The sequence below is a fragment of the Talpa occidentalis genome, unplaced genomic scaffold (genome assembly GCF_014898055.3).
Source record: "Talpa occidentalis isolate TD23 unplaced genomic scaffold, MPIMG_talOcc4v2.1 talOcc4.2067, whole genome shotgun sequence".
NCBI classification, from domain to species: domain Eukaryota; kingdom Metazoa; phylum Chordata; class Mammalia; order Eulipotyphla; family Talpidae; genus Talpa; species Talpa occidentalis.
Window position 1 is genome coordinate 1 of NW_023602149.1, and position 14,496 is coordinate 14,496.

The 14,496-nt window shown below is 47.3% G+C and overlaps 1 protein-coding gene across 1 annotated transcript; it reads right to left on the reverse strand.

Moving 5' to 3' along the window:
• Positions 1-4,076: 4,076 nt before the first annotated feature.
• LOC119253842 (class I histocompatibility antigen, Gogo-OKO alpha chain-like) lies at positions 4,077-8,625 on the reverse strand. The gene is made up of 7 exons (XM_054699143.1): positions 8,365-8,625; positions 7,857-8,115; positions 7,057-7,332; positions 6,821-6,938; positions 6,133-6,165; positions 5,948-5,995; positions 4,077-5,581 (listed from the first exon to the last, which is right to left on the reverse strand). Exons 1-6 carry the CDS (start codon positions 8,596-8,598, stop codon positions 5,950-5,952), a joined length of 966 nt encoding a protein of 321 aa, XP_054555118.1. The 5' UTR covers positions 8,599-8,625; the 3' UTR covers positions 4,077-5,581; positions 5,948-5,949.
• Between the last annotated feature and the right edge of the window lie 5,871 nt (positions 8,626-14,496).

Genomic DNA, 14,496 nt, shown 5'->3' on the forward strand with positions numbered 1-14,496 from the left:
TCTGCCATCGGCCTCATCAACACAGAACATAATCTAGTGCATGAGACCTCCCTTGCAGAGGAACTTTAATACAGTTAGTGTGCAATAGGGAGAAGGAAAGAAGAATTTCCAAATCAAAACCCAAAATACCCATCCCCCTCGTGGGTAATGCCCAAACAAGGTTAGCCGAAAACAAGACTGCTGAGGCCCAAAGTCTTGCCACAAGTCTAAGGCACTTCTGGTGTGGAACCATAGGAAAGGGGCGGAAGTGGCCAAGCAAGTCTTCAGTAAAGGAGAAAAAAATCAAAACTGAAATCAAGTAAAGGCTGCCATCGTCAGCCTCCCCACGGCTCTCTCACCAACATTCTGTCTCAGTGCCTCCTTCCACTTCCCCCCATCACTGGTACAAAGCCAAAACCAAGAAGCAAGTGCAGCTTCTTCACGTGGCTCAGCCCCTGTGCCTCTCCCAAGTCCTCCTCATGCCCCCCTGCCTGCCTTCTCCTGGTCTTCCCTAGCTTCTCCTCCCTGCTCAACCCCCACTTCCTTCCTGGAGGGTACAAACCCTGGGGATTACCCTTTCACAAGGTCACCCCAATGTATTGTCCTGTCTCCTCCCGAATCAGCTCTGCTCCATCACATGGCTCCCACCATCAGGGCAGATTCCCCAGGCTCAGACCCTGAGCACTGGCCCCAGATCCCCATTCCAGCCTCTCCAGCCCTTTGTGCTTTCCTGTGAGTCTGGCAGTACTGGGAGCTGGGGAGCGGGAGCTGGGGATTTTTAGCGCTATATTCTACCTCTCCATCTCCCCACAACCTCCCCACAGCCACATGAAATAATACACACACCAGATATGTATGTTTAAAGATTTATAATATAAAACTGTAAAATACTGCACAAATGAAATCTATAGGTATGTACATAAATATATACACACATATATACACATTATACAATATATGCATAATCACATGAGATGCACAGAGATACAAATGACAAGCACAAAGGAAAGCTGGTGTGAAAATCCTCAGGAGTTAGCAGAGGAAAGACAGTTACAGAGAATGCTGCTATCTAATTTCAGATGAGAAAAAAGGAGGCACCAAGAGAAATTGCTGGTGAGAGGAGCACAGGCCATGAGTCCAGGCCAAGTGTGCAGATGCTAAGAGCCCGCAGTTGAATCCTGGACTCAGGCCCTGACAACAGAGGCTGAGAACCTTGTGGCCCAGCACCCTGAAGGTCCCTTGTCACCACTTGGCTCAGGTCTCGCAGGCTACCGGGCCCTGGGGAACACACAGTAAATGCTCAGTTGGGTGCAGAATATTGTCTTCTGTTCCTTCAGGAATTCCCCTTAAGTTGCTACAGAATCAAATTCCACTTGTCTGTGAGAAAAGATAACCCCACTTATTCTCCCTCTCACCCCACTTCACAGCCTGCTGGTCTCCCCCTCCCCTGACTCCACCACATCATCACCTGTCCCTGTGCCCAGCACCACCGCCAGGTGAGAGTTGAAAGGGCCAGACTGAAGGACCAGATCCAGGAGCAGAAACCAAATGCCCTCCTCTCCAGCCCTGCGCTTCCCCTCACTCAGTGCCTGAGTCAGGGTCCCTGAGAGAGAGGTCAGACCCTGGCCTCCAGGCCTGGGGGTGCCCACAAGTGGGGTCTTCTCTCCTCAGCTTCTCTCCTCACAGTCAGCTGCACCCCAGGGCCACTGCCTGCTCCCTCCCCATCACTGACCTCCCCTGCAGCTCAGCATGCTCTAGCACACTGACCAGCAGCTCCTAACTGCATGACCATCAGCTGGCTCACACAGGCCAGCACTGCCTGGGCTCTTGCAGCTCCCCAGGCTCTCAGGCTGCACTTGGCCTTCGAGCCCCTTCCTGGCCCACTCACCCTGCAAACTCAGCTCCACCCCGAATGCTGCTGCCTGGCTGAGTCCTAGAAGGGACATGACCAGGCACTGGCTCACAGCCCTAGGGAATTTCTTTCTCTGTGCAGATTGGGGGCTCTTGAGACTCCTCAGCCTGATGCTTGGGTCTGCCCCCTTTATCCCTGACCTATCAATGTCACCACCCCCCCCACCTCCCACTTGGAACCCTCCTGCTGCATTTTGTATATTGCAATGCATATAAAATGCATAGTTCTTTTACTGCACCCTTAGGGCCTGGGAAACCTCCCCTAGGGAGAGTAAGTCAGGGGCCACAGTGAATGGAAAATTTAAAAGACAAGAACAATTATACTTGTATCACATAAAATAAACTTCTGACCAAAAAGTTAACCTGAAACAAAGATGGATATTATATTTCAAAAAGATGAAAATGAAAAAGGATCAACACAATAGGAAGATATACCACTTGTTAATATCTTTAACCCAATATACCCACCAAGGTATATAGGGTAGATATTAACAGGTGTAAATATCCATTGAGAACAGCACAATAATAACATGGGAGTTTAGTGCTTCATTTTCTAAATGGACATTCATCCAGACAGCAAATCAACAAGGAAGCAATGACCTTAAATGAGAAATCGGATGAGATTTACTTAACAGATGTTCACAGAGCATAAAACCCAAAAGCAACAGAATACGTATTCATTCAAGGTGTTCACAGAACTTTCTCACTGATAGACCACATGCTGAGACACAAGTCTCCATAAATTCATGAAGGCTGAAATTGAAATCTTATCAAACTCGTTTCATATAACAATGGAATGAAACTAGAAAACAACCAAAAGAAGAGAGAGAACTACACATTAGAGGAAGTGAAACTACACGCTACCAAACAATTGGGTTAATGAGGAAATCAAAAATTACCTGAAGACAAATGAAAATGAAGACACAACTCATCATAACTGAAGGGATGCAGCACAGGCAGCACTAAGAGGGAGGTTAATAGTAATACAGATCTGGGCCTCCGCGGTGACGCAGCCGGTTGAGCGCAGTGTTGTGGAGCTGTCCACAGCCTCTGCAGTGTGGGTTTGATCCCAGCCAGCCTAGAAGAAACTACATGGCGCGGCAGACCTCTCCTGTCTTGCCTGCTGCTCCCCTCAGCAGTGTATTTCGTCAGTCTGTTCCCCACTGTCTCCAGTGAATCCTCTCACCTGCCCGCACATCTGGCCTGTACCCCTGTTCTTGTATAAAAATCAATAAATCTTTAAAAATAAATAAATAAACAATTTTATGATGTCAACAGGCAAGGACATCACAAAAACAGACCTCTATAAACCATCATCTCTGATAAACATAGATGCAAAAGTGCTCAACAAAATACAAGTAAGCTGAATTCAACATTGGAACTCCTAGCCACAGCAATTAGACCAAAAAGGTTATAAAGGTAACCAAAATGTACAGAAAGAAATAAAAATATCAGTATTTGCAGATTACATAATTTACATATAAAATCCAAGGGCTCCAATGAAAAGCTATTCGCAGCAACAAAAAAATACAGTAAGGTGAGAGGCTAAAAAATTAATATATAAAAATCTGTGTTGTTTCTACACGCAAATAATAAACAGCAGAAAGTGAAATTAGGAAAACCATCCCATATCAATCAAGTAAAAAAAAGTCAAATCAAAGAGGTGAAAGGCCTCTGAAAACTCTGATATTGTTGAAAGAAACAGAAGACATTATGAACTGGAAAGATCATGTTGCTCATAGACTGGAAGAAACAACATCATGAGAATGGTTGTATGACTTACAGCCACGTTCAGGTTCAATAACATCCCTAGGGCCTCCCCAGTGGCACAGCGGTTGAGCGCTGGGTTGCGAAGCTGCCCACAGACTCTGCAGCGCAGCGCCGGTTCAATCCCCGGCTGCTGCCCGGCCACCAGAGGAGGGTCCCGCATGGCGCACAGACCTCTCCTGCCGCCCGCTGCTCCCCTCAGCAGTGTACTTCGGTCCTTCTGCCTGCTCTGCTCCCCGCTCTGGCTCTGGTGAATCCCCTCACCCTCCCGCGCTTCTGACTGTACCCAGTGCTTGTATAAATAAATAAATAAATAAATCTTAAAAAAATAAATAACATCCCTAAAAACACCAAATGACATTCTCCATAGAAATGGAACCAAAAAATCATAAAAATTATTTGAAATTACAAAAGACCCCAAATAGCAATAATAATCCTGAGAAAATAAGAATGAAAATGGAGGCATCATGCTCCCCACCTCCAACTAGTACAAAGCAATAGTAATCAAAACAGCATGGCTTTGGAATAAGAACAGACAGAAAATGGAATGGAACTGAGAACCCAGAAATAAACTCATATATATACACACATACACACACACACACACACACACACACACACACATATATACACAACTAACTTACAACAAAGTAGCCAAGAGCTTACAATGGAGCAAGGAATGTCTTTTCAATAAATGGCACTGGGAGAATTGGACAGTTACATGCAAAAGAATGAAAGTCGACTTCCCTCACACCACACACAAAAATTAATTCAAAATGGATTAGGGATTTGGATGTAAGACAGGAAACCATAAAATACATAGGAGAAATGATAGTCATTATGACCCGTGACATCCTCCTTAGACATGTCTTCAGGGAATGGACACCAAATGCAATGGCAATAAGAAAAAAAAAACAAGTAGGGCTCCATCAAACTGGAAAGCTTCTGCACAGCAAAAGAAATTGCCATCTCAATGACTATAACCTACTGAATAGGAGAAGATATTTGCACATCACATATCTGACATCATATATCTAATATCCAAAATATATTAACAACTAACAAAATTCAACAGTAAAAACCAAAACTGATTATAAAAATGGGATCTAACAGATACTTCTCCCAAGAAAATATATAGGTACATGAAAAGATGCTTATCATCTCTTATTGTAGGGAAAAACAAATCAAAACTACAATGAGATATCACCTTGCATCTGTGAGAAGGGCCTATAACAAAAAGACCAGATACAACAAGGGTCAGAGAGGATGCAGAGAGAAAGGAACCCCTGTACCCTGTTGGTGTGAATGTAAATTCATGCCAATCAATAGGGAAGAAATATATATAAAATATATATTTCAAAATATACACAAAAATTATACAAAATATATGCAAAAGTATATACAAAATATATAACATAATTCTGTATGATCCAGTCATCCCGCTTCTTGGTATTTACCACCAAAAAAAATACAAAAAAATACAATGGATGGTGGGAATTTCACGGGGACTATAACCAAGATGAAATGCATACATTGTATAAAAATAAAAAATGATGTAAAAAAAATCAAAACAACTGGTTCCCAGATCTGTGCAGATACCCCAAATAAAGAAGGTCCTTCAGGCTCTTAGAATTGAACCTTGGACTCCAGAGTCCCTGTTATTTATTCCTGCTTCTTTTCCCAGGAATGAATTGCACCCTTCCTGGAATCAACCCTAAATTCTCCCCTAAAACGAGAGGGGTCTCATAATAGAATTTCAGGATCTACTCTAGAGCCTCTGAGTCTTCAGGAGTGTCCAGGTGACTCTTATGCTTGCTGAAGTGGGGTCTCTGGTCTCTTGTGCCTTCGGTATGTGGTGTTGGACTGTGCAATGTACTCTCCTGAACACCGGGGGTCCTGGGGTCCAGTCCTGCTCCTTTCTCTTCTGCAAAGAAATATAATGGAAAGAATCACTCCCTGGGTGACCTCATTCATGGTCAAGAGTTTAGGTATCGTTTATACTATATCATCTCCCAAAGCTATTCTCAGCTCAGACGATCCGCCTGTGCTACAGCTTGTCTCTCCAACTGCCAGTGGGGGTTGAGAAGAAATCCTGCATCACTCAGCCCCCACAGGGCAGCTGTCTCACACTGTGAAGGAAAAGGATCATGAAAAAATTCAAAGAAACATGCAAGTGTCAACATTCTCCATAGTCCACCGCATCCCCAGAATGTCCTCTTCACAGCTTCCCCATCACCTGGTCCTGTCCTCTCTGCCCCAGCCCCTCCCACTGCAGGCCTCCAAGTCTCACCTTTAGGAGCTGAGAGAGACACATTCGAGCCCTGGGCACTGTTGCTGCCTGGGGGAGAACAAAACAGAACCTGGTCAGAGGCAGGAGAGAGAAGACCGCAGAGGACCTGATGAGGTGACTCCCCCAGGGGCTCCAGCTACACTGTCCCCACGGGCTCAGAGCTCCAGCCCTTGATCCACACTTACCTGCAGCCTGAGTGTAGCTTCCTCTTTGTCCTTCTGTGGGAAGAAACATCATGTGAGACCAAGGAGGAGTCAGTCCATGAAGTCTAAAGGAATCCCCACGTTCTAGAACACAGGAATGTTTCCAGACTGTGGGCCTCCCCGGTGGCACAGGTGGCACAGCAGTCGAGCGCTGGGTTGCAAAGCTGCCCGCAGCCTCTGCAGCACCAGTTCAATCCCGGCCACTGGTGAGTGTCCCACAAGGCGCACAGACTTCTCCTGCTGCCCGCTGCTCCCCTCAGCAGTGTACTTCGTCATTCTGTCTGCTCTGCTCTCCCCTCTGGCTCTGGTGAATTCTCTCACCCTCCTGTGCTTCTGACTGTACCCAGTGCTTGTGCAAATAAATAAATAAATCTTTAAAAAAAAAAAAAAAGTTTCCAGACTGTGACTGAAGACCCAGGGCAGGACCAGGTAACATGAAGAAAGGAGATGAGAGGGATCTGGACCAACTGCCTTCCCTCTGATATTTTCTGGGAGTAAGGTTCCCAGAATTATCAAGATGAATTAATTCATGATTCATTTTCATAACCATTTCATAAGCATTTAGTCAGCTCCAGACTAAGGGACACATGTGTGTGGATAGTATTTACATTTACCAGGGAGGGCAAAAAAGCCCTCCAGTGGTCCAGGTACCCCCCATTCCCTTCCCTACCTGAACTTCTTCATCCACATCACAGCTACAGCCACCGCAGCACCAAGTGAACACAGCTCCAAGGAGAACCAGGCCAGCAATGACACCCCCCGTGGGTTGGAGGACTGTGGAGGGGGCACTGGAAGGGAAGGGAAGGTCAGACCCTGAGCCCCAGGCCTCCATGTGATGCTCTGAAAGTTTCCAGAACGGCTCCTGATTGCCCTGGGCAGAGGTTCTACCCATGAACCCCTCCTCACCCCATCTCAAGACTTGGGGCTCCAGCAGCCCCTCATGCTGCACATGGCACGTGTATCTCTGCTCCTCTCCAGAAGGCACCACCACAGCTGCCCACTTCTGGAAGGTTCCATCGCCCCCAGGCCTGGTCTCCACCAGCTCTGTGTCTGGGGTTAGGTCCTCCCCATCTTGCTGCCAGGTCAGGGTGATGTCCGCAAGGTAGAAGCCCAGGGCCCAGCACCTCAGGGTGACCTCATGCTCAGTGATGGGGTGGTGGGTCATGTGTATGTTCGGAGGATCTGAGGGGAGAAGAATCAGAAAATTTCACTCTTTGGGTTTGCTCCAGGGACACTGAGCAGCCTCACGTGACAACCCTCGGAATGGACAGCACAGTCAGTGTGGAGGGAGGAAGCACAAACCCAGAGCCCTGCCTGGTCTGGGGAATCTGGGCTAATAGGAGGAGAACCCAGGGTAGGAGGAGGCAGGTCTCTAAGGAGAACAAAGACTTTTGCTTTGACCTGGGTAAAAAGTGAATGAACAGAAAGGCAGGAGTCAGATCCAAAACCGTTCTCAGACCAAAAACAAGCCCTTGAGAGAGAAACTCCTGCTTCCCAAGACTGCTGCTGTCTCACAAGGGTCCAGGGAAGGGCTGGTTCAGGGTGGTCTCCCTCCCTCAGGAGAGATTGGATTCCTTCCTTGTCCTTCAGAGAAGCGGGGTCCTCTGGAGGACTGTCTCTCTCTACAGAGCCTGAAACCCAGAGGAATTCCTCCCCGACCAGAGAGAGGGCCTGAGGAGAGATGGGGTTCGCTGGGTCCCTCTTACCTGCCTGCTGCAGCACCTCCTTCCCGATCTCCAGGAATCTGCGGAGCCACACCAAGCACCTGCCCTCCAGGAAGTTCCTGAGGCGCTCGGCCTCCCTGCTGGCCTCCCACTCGCGCCGGGTGATCTGAGCCTCCGTGTCCGCCGCGGTCCAGGAGCGCAGGTCCCGGTTCAGGGCCAGGTAATCCGCGCCATCATAGGCGACCTGATCGTACCCGCCGAGGAGGCGCCCGTCGGGCCCCGCGTCGCAGCCCAGAGTCCTCTGGATCGTGTGAGACCCTGAGCCCCGGCCCTGAGGTCAGTGCCCTGGTCACACCACCCGCACCCCGACCTCCAGCCCAGAAAAAAACGTAAACTTAAAATCTCAGGGGTGAAAGACCCGCGGGCTCTTCCCGGGCCACGGCGGGAGCAGTAGCCTCGGGTGACCTCGGACCCTGAGACTTGGGGCGCCCCGGCTGGTCGGTGGGGATGGGGGCGGTGACCTCGCCCTGAGCCCACATTGCTCACCAGCCTCGCTCTGGTTGCAGCGGCCGCGCAGGTCCTCCAGGAGCGCTCGGAGCCTCCGGGCGGTGCGCTTTTGGTTCAGGGTCTCCTCGTCCAGGTCCTCCTGCCGCACCCGCCCCGCCCAGGGCGCCCGCAGCTCCGCCCTCCCACCCGGGGAGTCGCTGTCGAACCGCCCGAACTGCGTGTCGTCCACGAGGCCCACCCCGATGAAGCGGGGCTCCCCGAGGCCGGGCCGGGACATCGCGGTGGAGAAATACCTCAGGGAGTGGGGGCCTGGGGGCGGGAGGGGAGACCCGGGCTGAGCCTCCGCCCCGCGCGTCCCGAGTCCCAACGTGATGGGGGTGGGGGGCAGAGGGGAAACCTTAGGGTGAAAAGGGGCAACTGGACGAGAAGGGCGGAGACTCGGGGCTAACGGAGGCAAGAGGCTGGGGGGACAGAAGGGCCAAGACAGGACGGGCCGGGGTGGGGGGGCAAAGGCCCTGCGGTGGGGGAGACCCTCCTTTCCCGGGGGCTCCCCCCCCCCCAGCCAGGGGACCCCTTACTGCGCCCACCAGCAGCAACTGTTTCCCTCCCACCCGACTCACCCGCCCAGCTCTCCGCCAGGGCCAGGGCCAGGGCCAGGGCCAGGGCCAGGGCCAGGGCGAGCAGCGGCAGGAGGCTTGGGGGCCGCATCACCTGAGCCCTAGAGGTGCCGCGCATTTGGATCTTGGCGCGTCAGTGGGGACTGTACTTACTTGGAGCCGGGCGATGCTGATTGGCTGCTCTTTTTTGATGCTGATTGGCTGCACTTTTTAACAGGGAGATGCTGATTGGCTGCTCTGGAAACCTCCAGGCAATGGGGAGTGAGAACTGCAGTTGAGTCAGGAGTTTCCAGGCCCCGGGGTGGGGTGGAGGGTAACGTAGGGTGAGAGGGAGAGCTGATAATGAGCGGGGTGGGGTATCCCCAATAGTCATCTGCCCTACACCAGACCCAGACCTGGGGGCCGAGACTATGAGAACCACGCCCAGGGACATGGGACTTTGCGCTGCCTCCTCCTTTTCTGCCCCAAGACCCCTGAGGCCAAGCCTAGGGGCTGGGTCAGTGATTCTCAAAACATTTCCTTTCGTGATCTCTGCGCAGTCTCACAAATTAGCCAGGACCCCAGTATAATTTTATGAGGTTATAGCTATTCATATTTATCACACTAAGAATAGATTTTTTAATGATGTTACTATTTCACTTAGAATAATATTAATAAGCCGATGTATGTTAACAGAAAATGTTTTTAAGAAAACTATTTCTGAACGTATCAGGGCATAAGAAGAGTGGGTCTTTTACATTTTGTAATTGTGCAAGTGTCTTTCTTGTCTGTGTCAGATGAAGACTAGGATTTTCGTGTTTCCTTCCGCTTTTCATCTGTGATTTTGGTTGTAGTCTGTGAAAAAAATATATACAGTCTCACAAATGTGTAGGACTAGTATTTTCAGGTAATTGTGAATATTCCACTTTGATTCAAAATTAAAACTACACAGGTGGTGGTTTCTTGAAGATTATTTACAAAGTGAAATCTGAAATATTATCACTTAATATTCCTATTCTGTTATTTTTCCATAAGCCTGTCTTGCAAATTGGTTGGATCTTGTGCTAATGTATGATTTTTTTTTTTGCATTGTTCCCCTAAGTTATGTAGATCTTCAATGTTCATTATGCTGGAATCAAATTATCAAAAACTCACATATGTTTATTTTTTACCAGAAATCCCAAAAGTAGTACTGACTGTACGTTGTCAAGTTAGTGATAGGACACAATTTTTCATTATTTTTTCTGAGATCTTATAATTTGTCAGGATAAAATTACTGTCATTTCTCAAATATCAGTTGATTTTCTTTTTTTCTTTTTTTTAAGATTTATTTATTTATTTATACGAGAACTGGGTACAGGCCAGATGCATGGGAGGTGAGAGGATTCACCAGAGCCAGAGTGTGGAGCAGAACAGGCAGACTGACTAAATACACTGCTGAGGGAGCAGCGGATACGACAGGAGAGGTCTGCTGCACCATGTGGGACCCTCAAGGGCAGGCTGGCCAGGATCCAACTGGAGCTGCAGAGGCTGCAGACAGCAGTGGGGTGCTCCACTGCCTGCAGCCAACAGGGAGGCCCTACAGTTGATTTTCTGAAAGGAACAGACATTTATTTTCAGGAAAGTGTCTGCCAATTTGTCATTCATCCCTTCAAGTAAAGATGTTATTGCCTACAAAATAAAGAGGCTAATTCACCTCATACAAATATTTTCTTTGGGAGCCTCCCTGGTGGCACAAGGGATTAAGCACAGCACTGTGAAGCTCTCCACAGCCACTGCAACAAGAGTTAGATCCCCTGCTAGCCACGGGGCTGACCCACACAGCCCAGGAGAACTCTCCTGTCTCCCCCACTGCTCCCCTCAGCAGTGTATTTCAGTCAGTCTGCCTGTTCTGCTCCCCATTCTCTCTGGTGAATCCTCTCATTCCCCACACCTCTGTCCTGTACCCCAGTTCTTGTATGCAGAAATAAATAAATCTTTAAAAAAAACAAACAGTATTTCCCTTGGGATACAGTATTTTGGGATCTAGCAGAAGTGCTCTGTGTGTACTTCCATGTTTCACATCAGATTTTATTTTTAAAGATTTATTTATTCAAGCACTGGGTACAGTCAGAAGTGCGGGAGGGTGAGAGAATTCACCAGAGCCAGAGCGGGGAGCAGAACAGGCAGACTGACGAAGTACACTGCTGAGGGGAGCAGCGGATGTGGCAGGAGAGGTCTGCGTGCCAAGTGGGACCCTCGCCTGGTGGCCAGGGATCAAACCGCTGTTGCAGAGGCTGCGGGCAGATTCGCAGCCCAGCGCTCAACCGCTGAGCCACCTGTGAGGCCCGGTATTTTTTAAATGTACATTTGAGGATCATACAATAGCAAAAAAATTTTTAATCCTTTATCCAGGACATTCTCAAGAAAACTGGCTTGAATTTTTATTTCTGCAGGTAAGTGCCGGTGAAGAATAACTGTTACTGTAGTTGGTGCTATAACCTACATTCCTACCACGTTTTACCTCAGCAAATGTCAAAATGGTGAAAAAGCCAGTGGTGTCTAAGTGATGTTTTGAAAATAATTTTGACCTCCTGCATCCATGAAAGGTTCTGGATGACTTCAAGGGCTCCACAGACCACACTTTGAGAAATGCTTTTCTCACTGAATCAGGGAGCCTCTCCCAAGTGTTCTCTGCTTTTGCCTCCTATTCACTTCCCAGAATTTCTCTCCCTGGCTGGCTCCCTGCCTCCCCAAGCTGCCTCCCCAGCAGATACAATGGAGAGCAGAGAGAGAACCCTGGGGACATGGAGCTTGCACTGTCATGAGAGATGGACACTTAGTAAAGGTGACAAAGACATGTGTAAACCTTACCTGAGCCGCGTGCTGGAAGAAAAAGTTTGTACCTTGTAAAATCAGAGAAGCAAGAGTCTTAACAGGTCCCTACTCTATTATCAATAATATCAAAAGATGAGAAGGCTCCCAGGGGAGCCAGAGGTGAGCTGGGAAGTTCGCCCATGCCAGGCCCCTTCTGGCCTGCAGTCTGAGCCCAGAGGGGGAGTGGGAACCCACCGCTGGGGCAGACCAGGCATGCACAGGGGAGTGTGTCCATGCATCAGCATTTTAGAACAGGGACCTTTCTTCAGTAAAGACTGCTTGAAACCGACAGATGGGTCCCAGAGGAGCCAGAGGGGAGCTGGGAAGTTCACCCAAGATGTCGGCCAGTACCAGCAACACAGTGTCCCAATGCATAGGGCAAATTAGAAAACAGACAGTAGGGAGTAGAAAAACCACACGCAACCCAGCAACTCCTCAGCAAAAAAACACACCACAAAAAGAAAACCACCCCCCAGATTGCAATGACAGTAACTTGGAAGAACTTCTGAGACTTCGAGAAAGAGAATTTACAATTGCCGTGATTAAAAAACTGACAGAAGTCATAAAGGAAAACAATGATAAGGGAAAAATAATCAACGATAAGAAGAATGAAATTGAGTCCCTAAAGAGGGAAGTAAAAGAAATGCAGGAGATCAGAGAATTAATGGAGGCCCTAAAGAACTCTGGGAAAAGCAATGAAAGCAGAATAGATGAAATGGAAGAACGAATAAGTACTCTTGAAGACACAGAAATAAAAAGAACCAAAACAGAAAAGGAAAGAGAAGTACAAAGGAAAAAGACTGAAGAAAGACTTTGGGAACTATCTGACTCCATGAGGAAAGGAAATATAAGTGTTATAGGAATCCCAGAAGGAGAGGAGAGAGATGTAGGAACAGAGAAAATATTCAAGGAGATAATTGAAGAGAACTTCCCAAACGTGAAGGAGCTGAAAATTGATATACAAGAAGCAAGAAGAACACCAGACTTCCACGACGAAAGGAAAAATACAGCAAGACAACATAATAGTAAAGCTTCCAAGAATCCAGGACAAGGAAAAAATAATGAAGCTGACAATAGGGAAGAAACAGATAACATTCAAAGGAAAACCGATCAGACTGACATCAGACTTCTCCGAAGAAACACTATGGGCAAGGAGAGAGTGGAGGGACATAGTCAACAGACTCCAAGAAAACAGATGCCAACAAGAATACTCTATCCCGCAAAGCTCTCCTTCCTCTATGAAGAAAGAATAAGGACCTTCCCAGACAAACAGAAACTCCGGAATTTCATTACGACTAAACCCCACTCCAAAAATACTACAAGGAATCCTAAAGCCAGAACCTTTAGGAATCCTAAAACCAACAACGAAAGAAGGCCAAAAAAAAAAAAGTTATTAAAAAAATAAATAAATAAAATCAAAGGAAAGACAAACACAATGGCTAATACAGATGCTAACATATCAATATTAACTCTAAATGTAAGGGACTAAACTCTTCAATAAAAAGACATAGAGTCACAGGCTGGATTAAGAAACAAAACCCAACCTTTTGCTGTCTCAAGGAAATACATTTAGATACAAAAGATAAAAATAGACTCAAGTTAAAGGATGGAAAACAATTCTACAAGCAAATGGACCAAAAAAGAAAGCAGGAACAGCTATACTTATATCAGATAAAACAGATTTCAAACTCAAAAAGGTAAAAGGAGACCACAACGGTCACTACATTATGATCGAGGGGACAATACTTCAGAAGAAATAACACTCATTAACATATATTCACCCAACGAAGGAGCACCAAAATATATCAGACAACTATTGTCATCTCTGAAAACAGACATCAGAGAAAACGCATATGTAGTGGGAGACTTCAACACACCACTGTCAACAATGGATAGATCAACGAGACAAAGAATAAGTAAGGACACTAAAGCTCTAAATAAGGATCTAGAGAGCTTGGGCTTAACAGACATCTATAGAACACTAAACCTAAAAAAATCTGAGTACATATTTTTCTCAAGCGCACACAGATCATTCTCCAGGATCGATCACATACTGGGACACAAGACAAACATCAACAGATACACCAAGATTGAAATCATACCAACCATCTTTTCTGACCATGAAGGCATCAAACTAGAAATAAACCATAAAAAAAAAGGCAAGGAACCCTCCTACCTCATGGAGATTGAAAACCACACTACTAGAAGACCCACTGGACTAATGAGGAGATCAAAGAAGAAATTAAAAAATTCTTTGAACTGAATGACAAGGAGGACACCAATTTCCTAAATGTATGGGATGAAGCAAAAGCAGTAATAAGAGAAAATATATAGCAATAGAGGCTCACATCAAGAAAGAAGAAAGAACTCAAAGAAACAACCTATCTCGAAGCTCAAAGATCTAGAAAAAGAACAACAAAAAAAAACCCAAAACCAGTAGAAGAAAAGAAATAATAAAAACCAAAGCAGGCCTCCCCGGTGGCGCAGCGGTTGAGCGCTGGGTTGCGAAGCTGCCCGCAGCCTCTGCAGTGCTGGTTCGATCCCCGGCTGCTCCCCGGCCACCGGAGGAGGATCCCACATGGCGTGCAGACCTCTCCTGCCGCACCCGCTGCTCCCCTCAGCAGTGTACTTCGGTCCTTCTGCCTGCTCTGCTCCCCGCTCTGGCACTGTTGAATTCTCTCACCCTCCTGCACTTCTGACTGTACGCAGTGCTTGTAAAATAA

Excerpts from the sequence above, each read along its gene's own strand:
- LOC119253842 (XM_054699143.1), bottom strand. The coding sequence starts at position 8,598 with ATGTCCCGGCCCGGCCTCGGGGAGCCCCGCTTCATCGGGGTGGGCCTC. Across the intron at positions 7,333-7,856 it reads GGAGGTGCTGCAGCAGGCAG|ATCCTCCGAACATACACATG; the intron begins GTAAGAGGGACC and ends TTCTCCCCTCAG. Across the intron at positions 5,996-6,132 it reads AAGCTACACTCAGGCTGCAG|GCAGCAACAGTGCCCAGGGC; the intron begins GTAAGTGTGGAT and ends GTTCTCCCCCAG.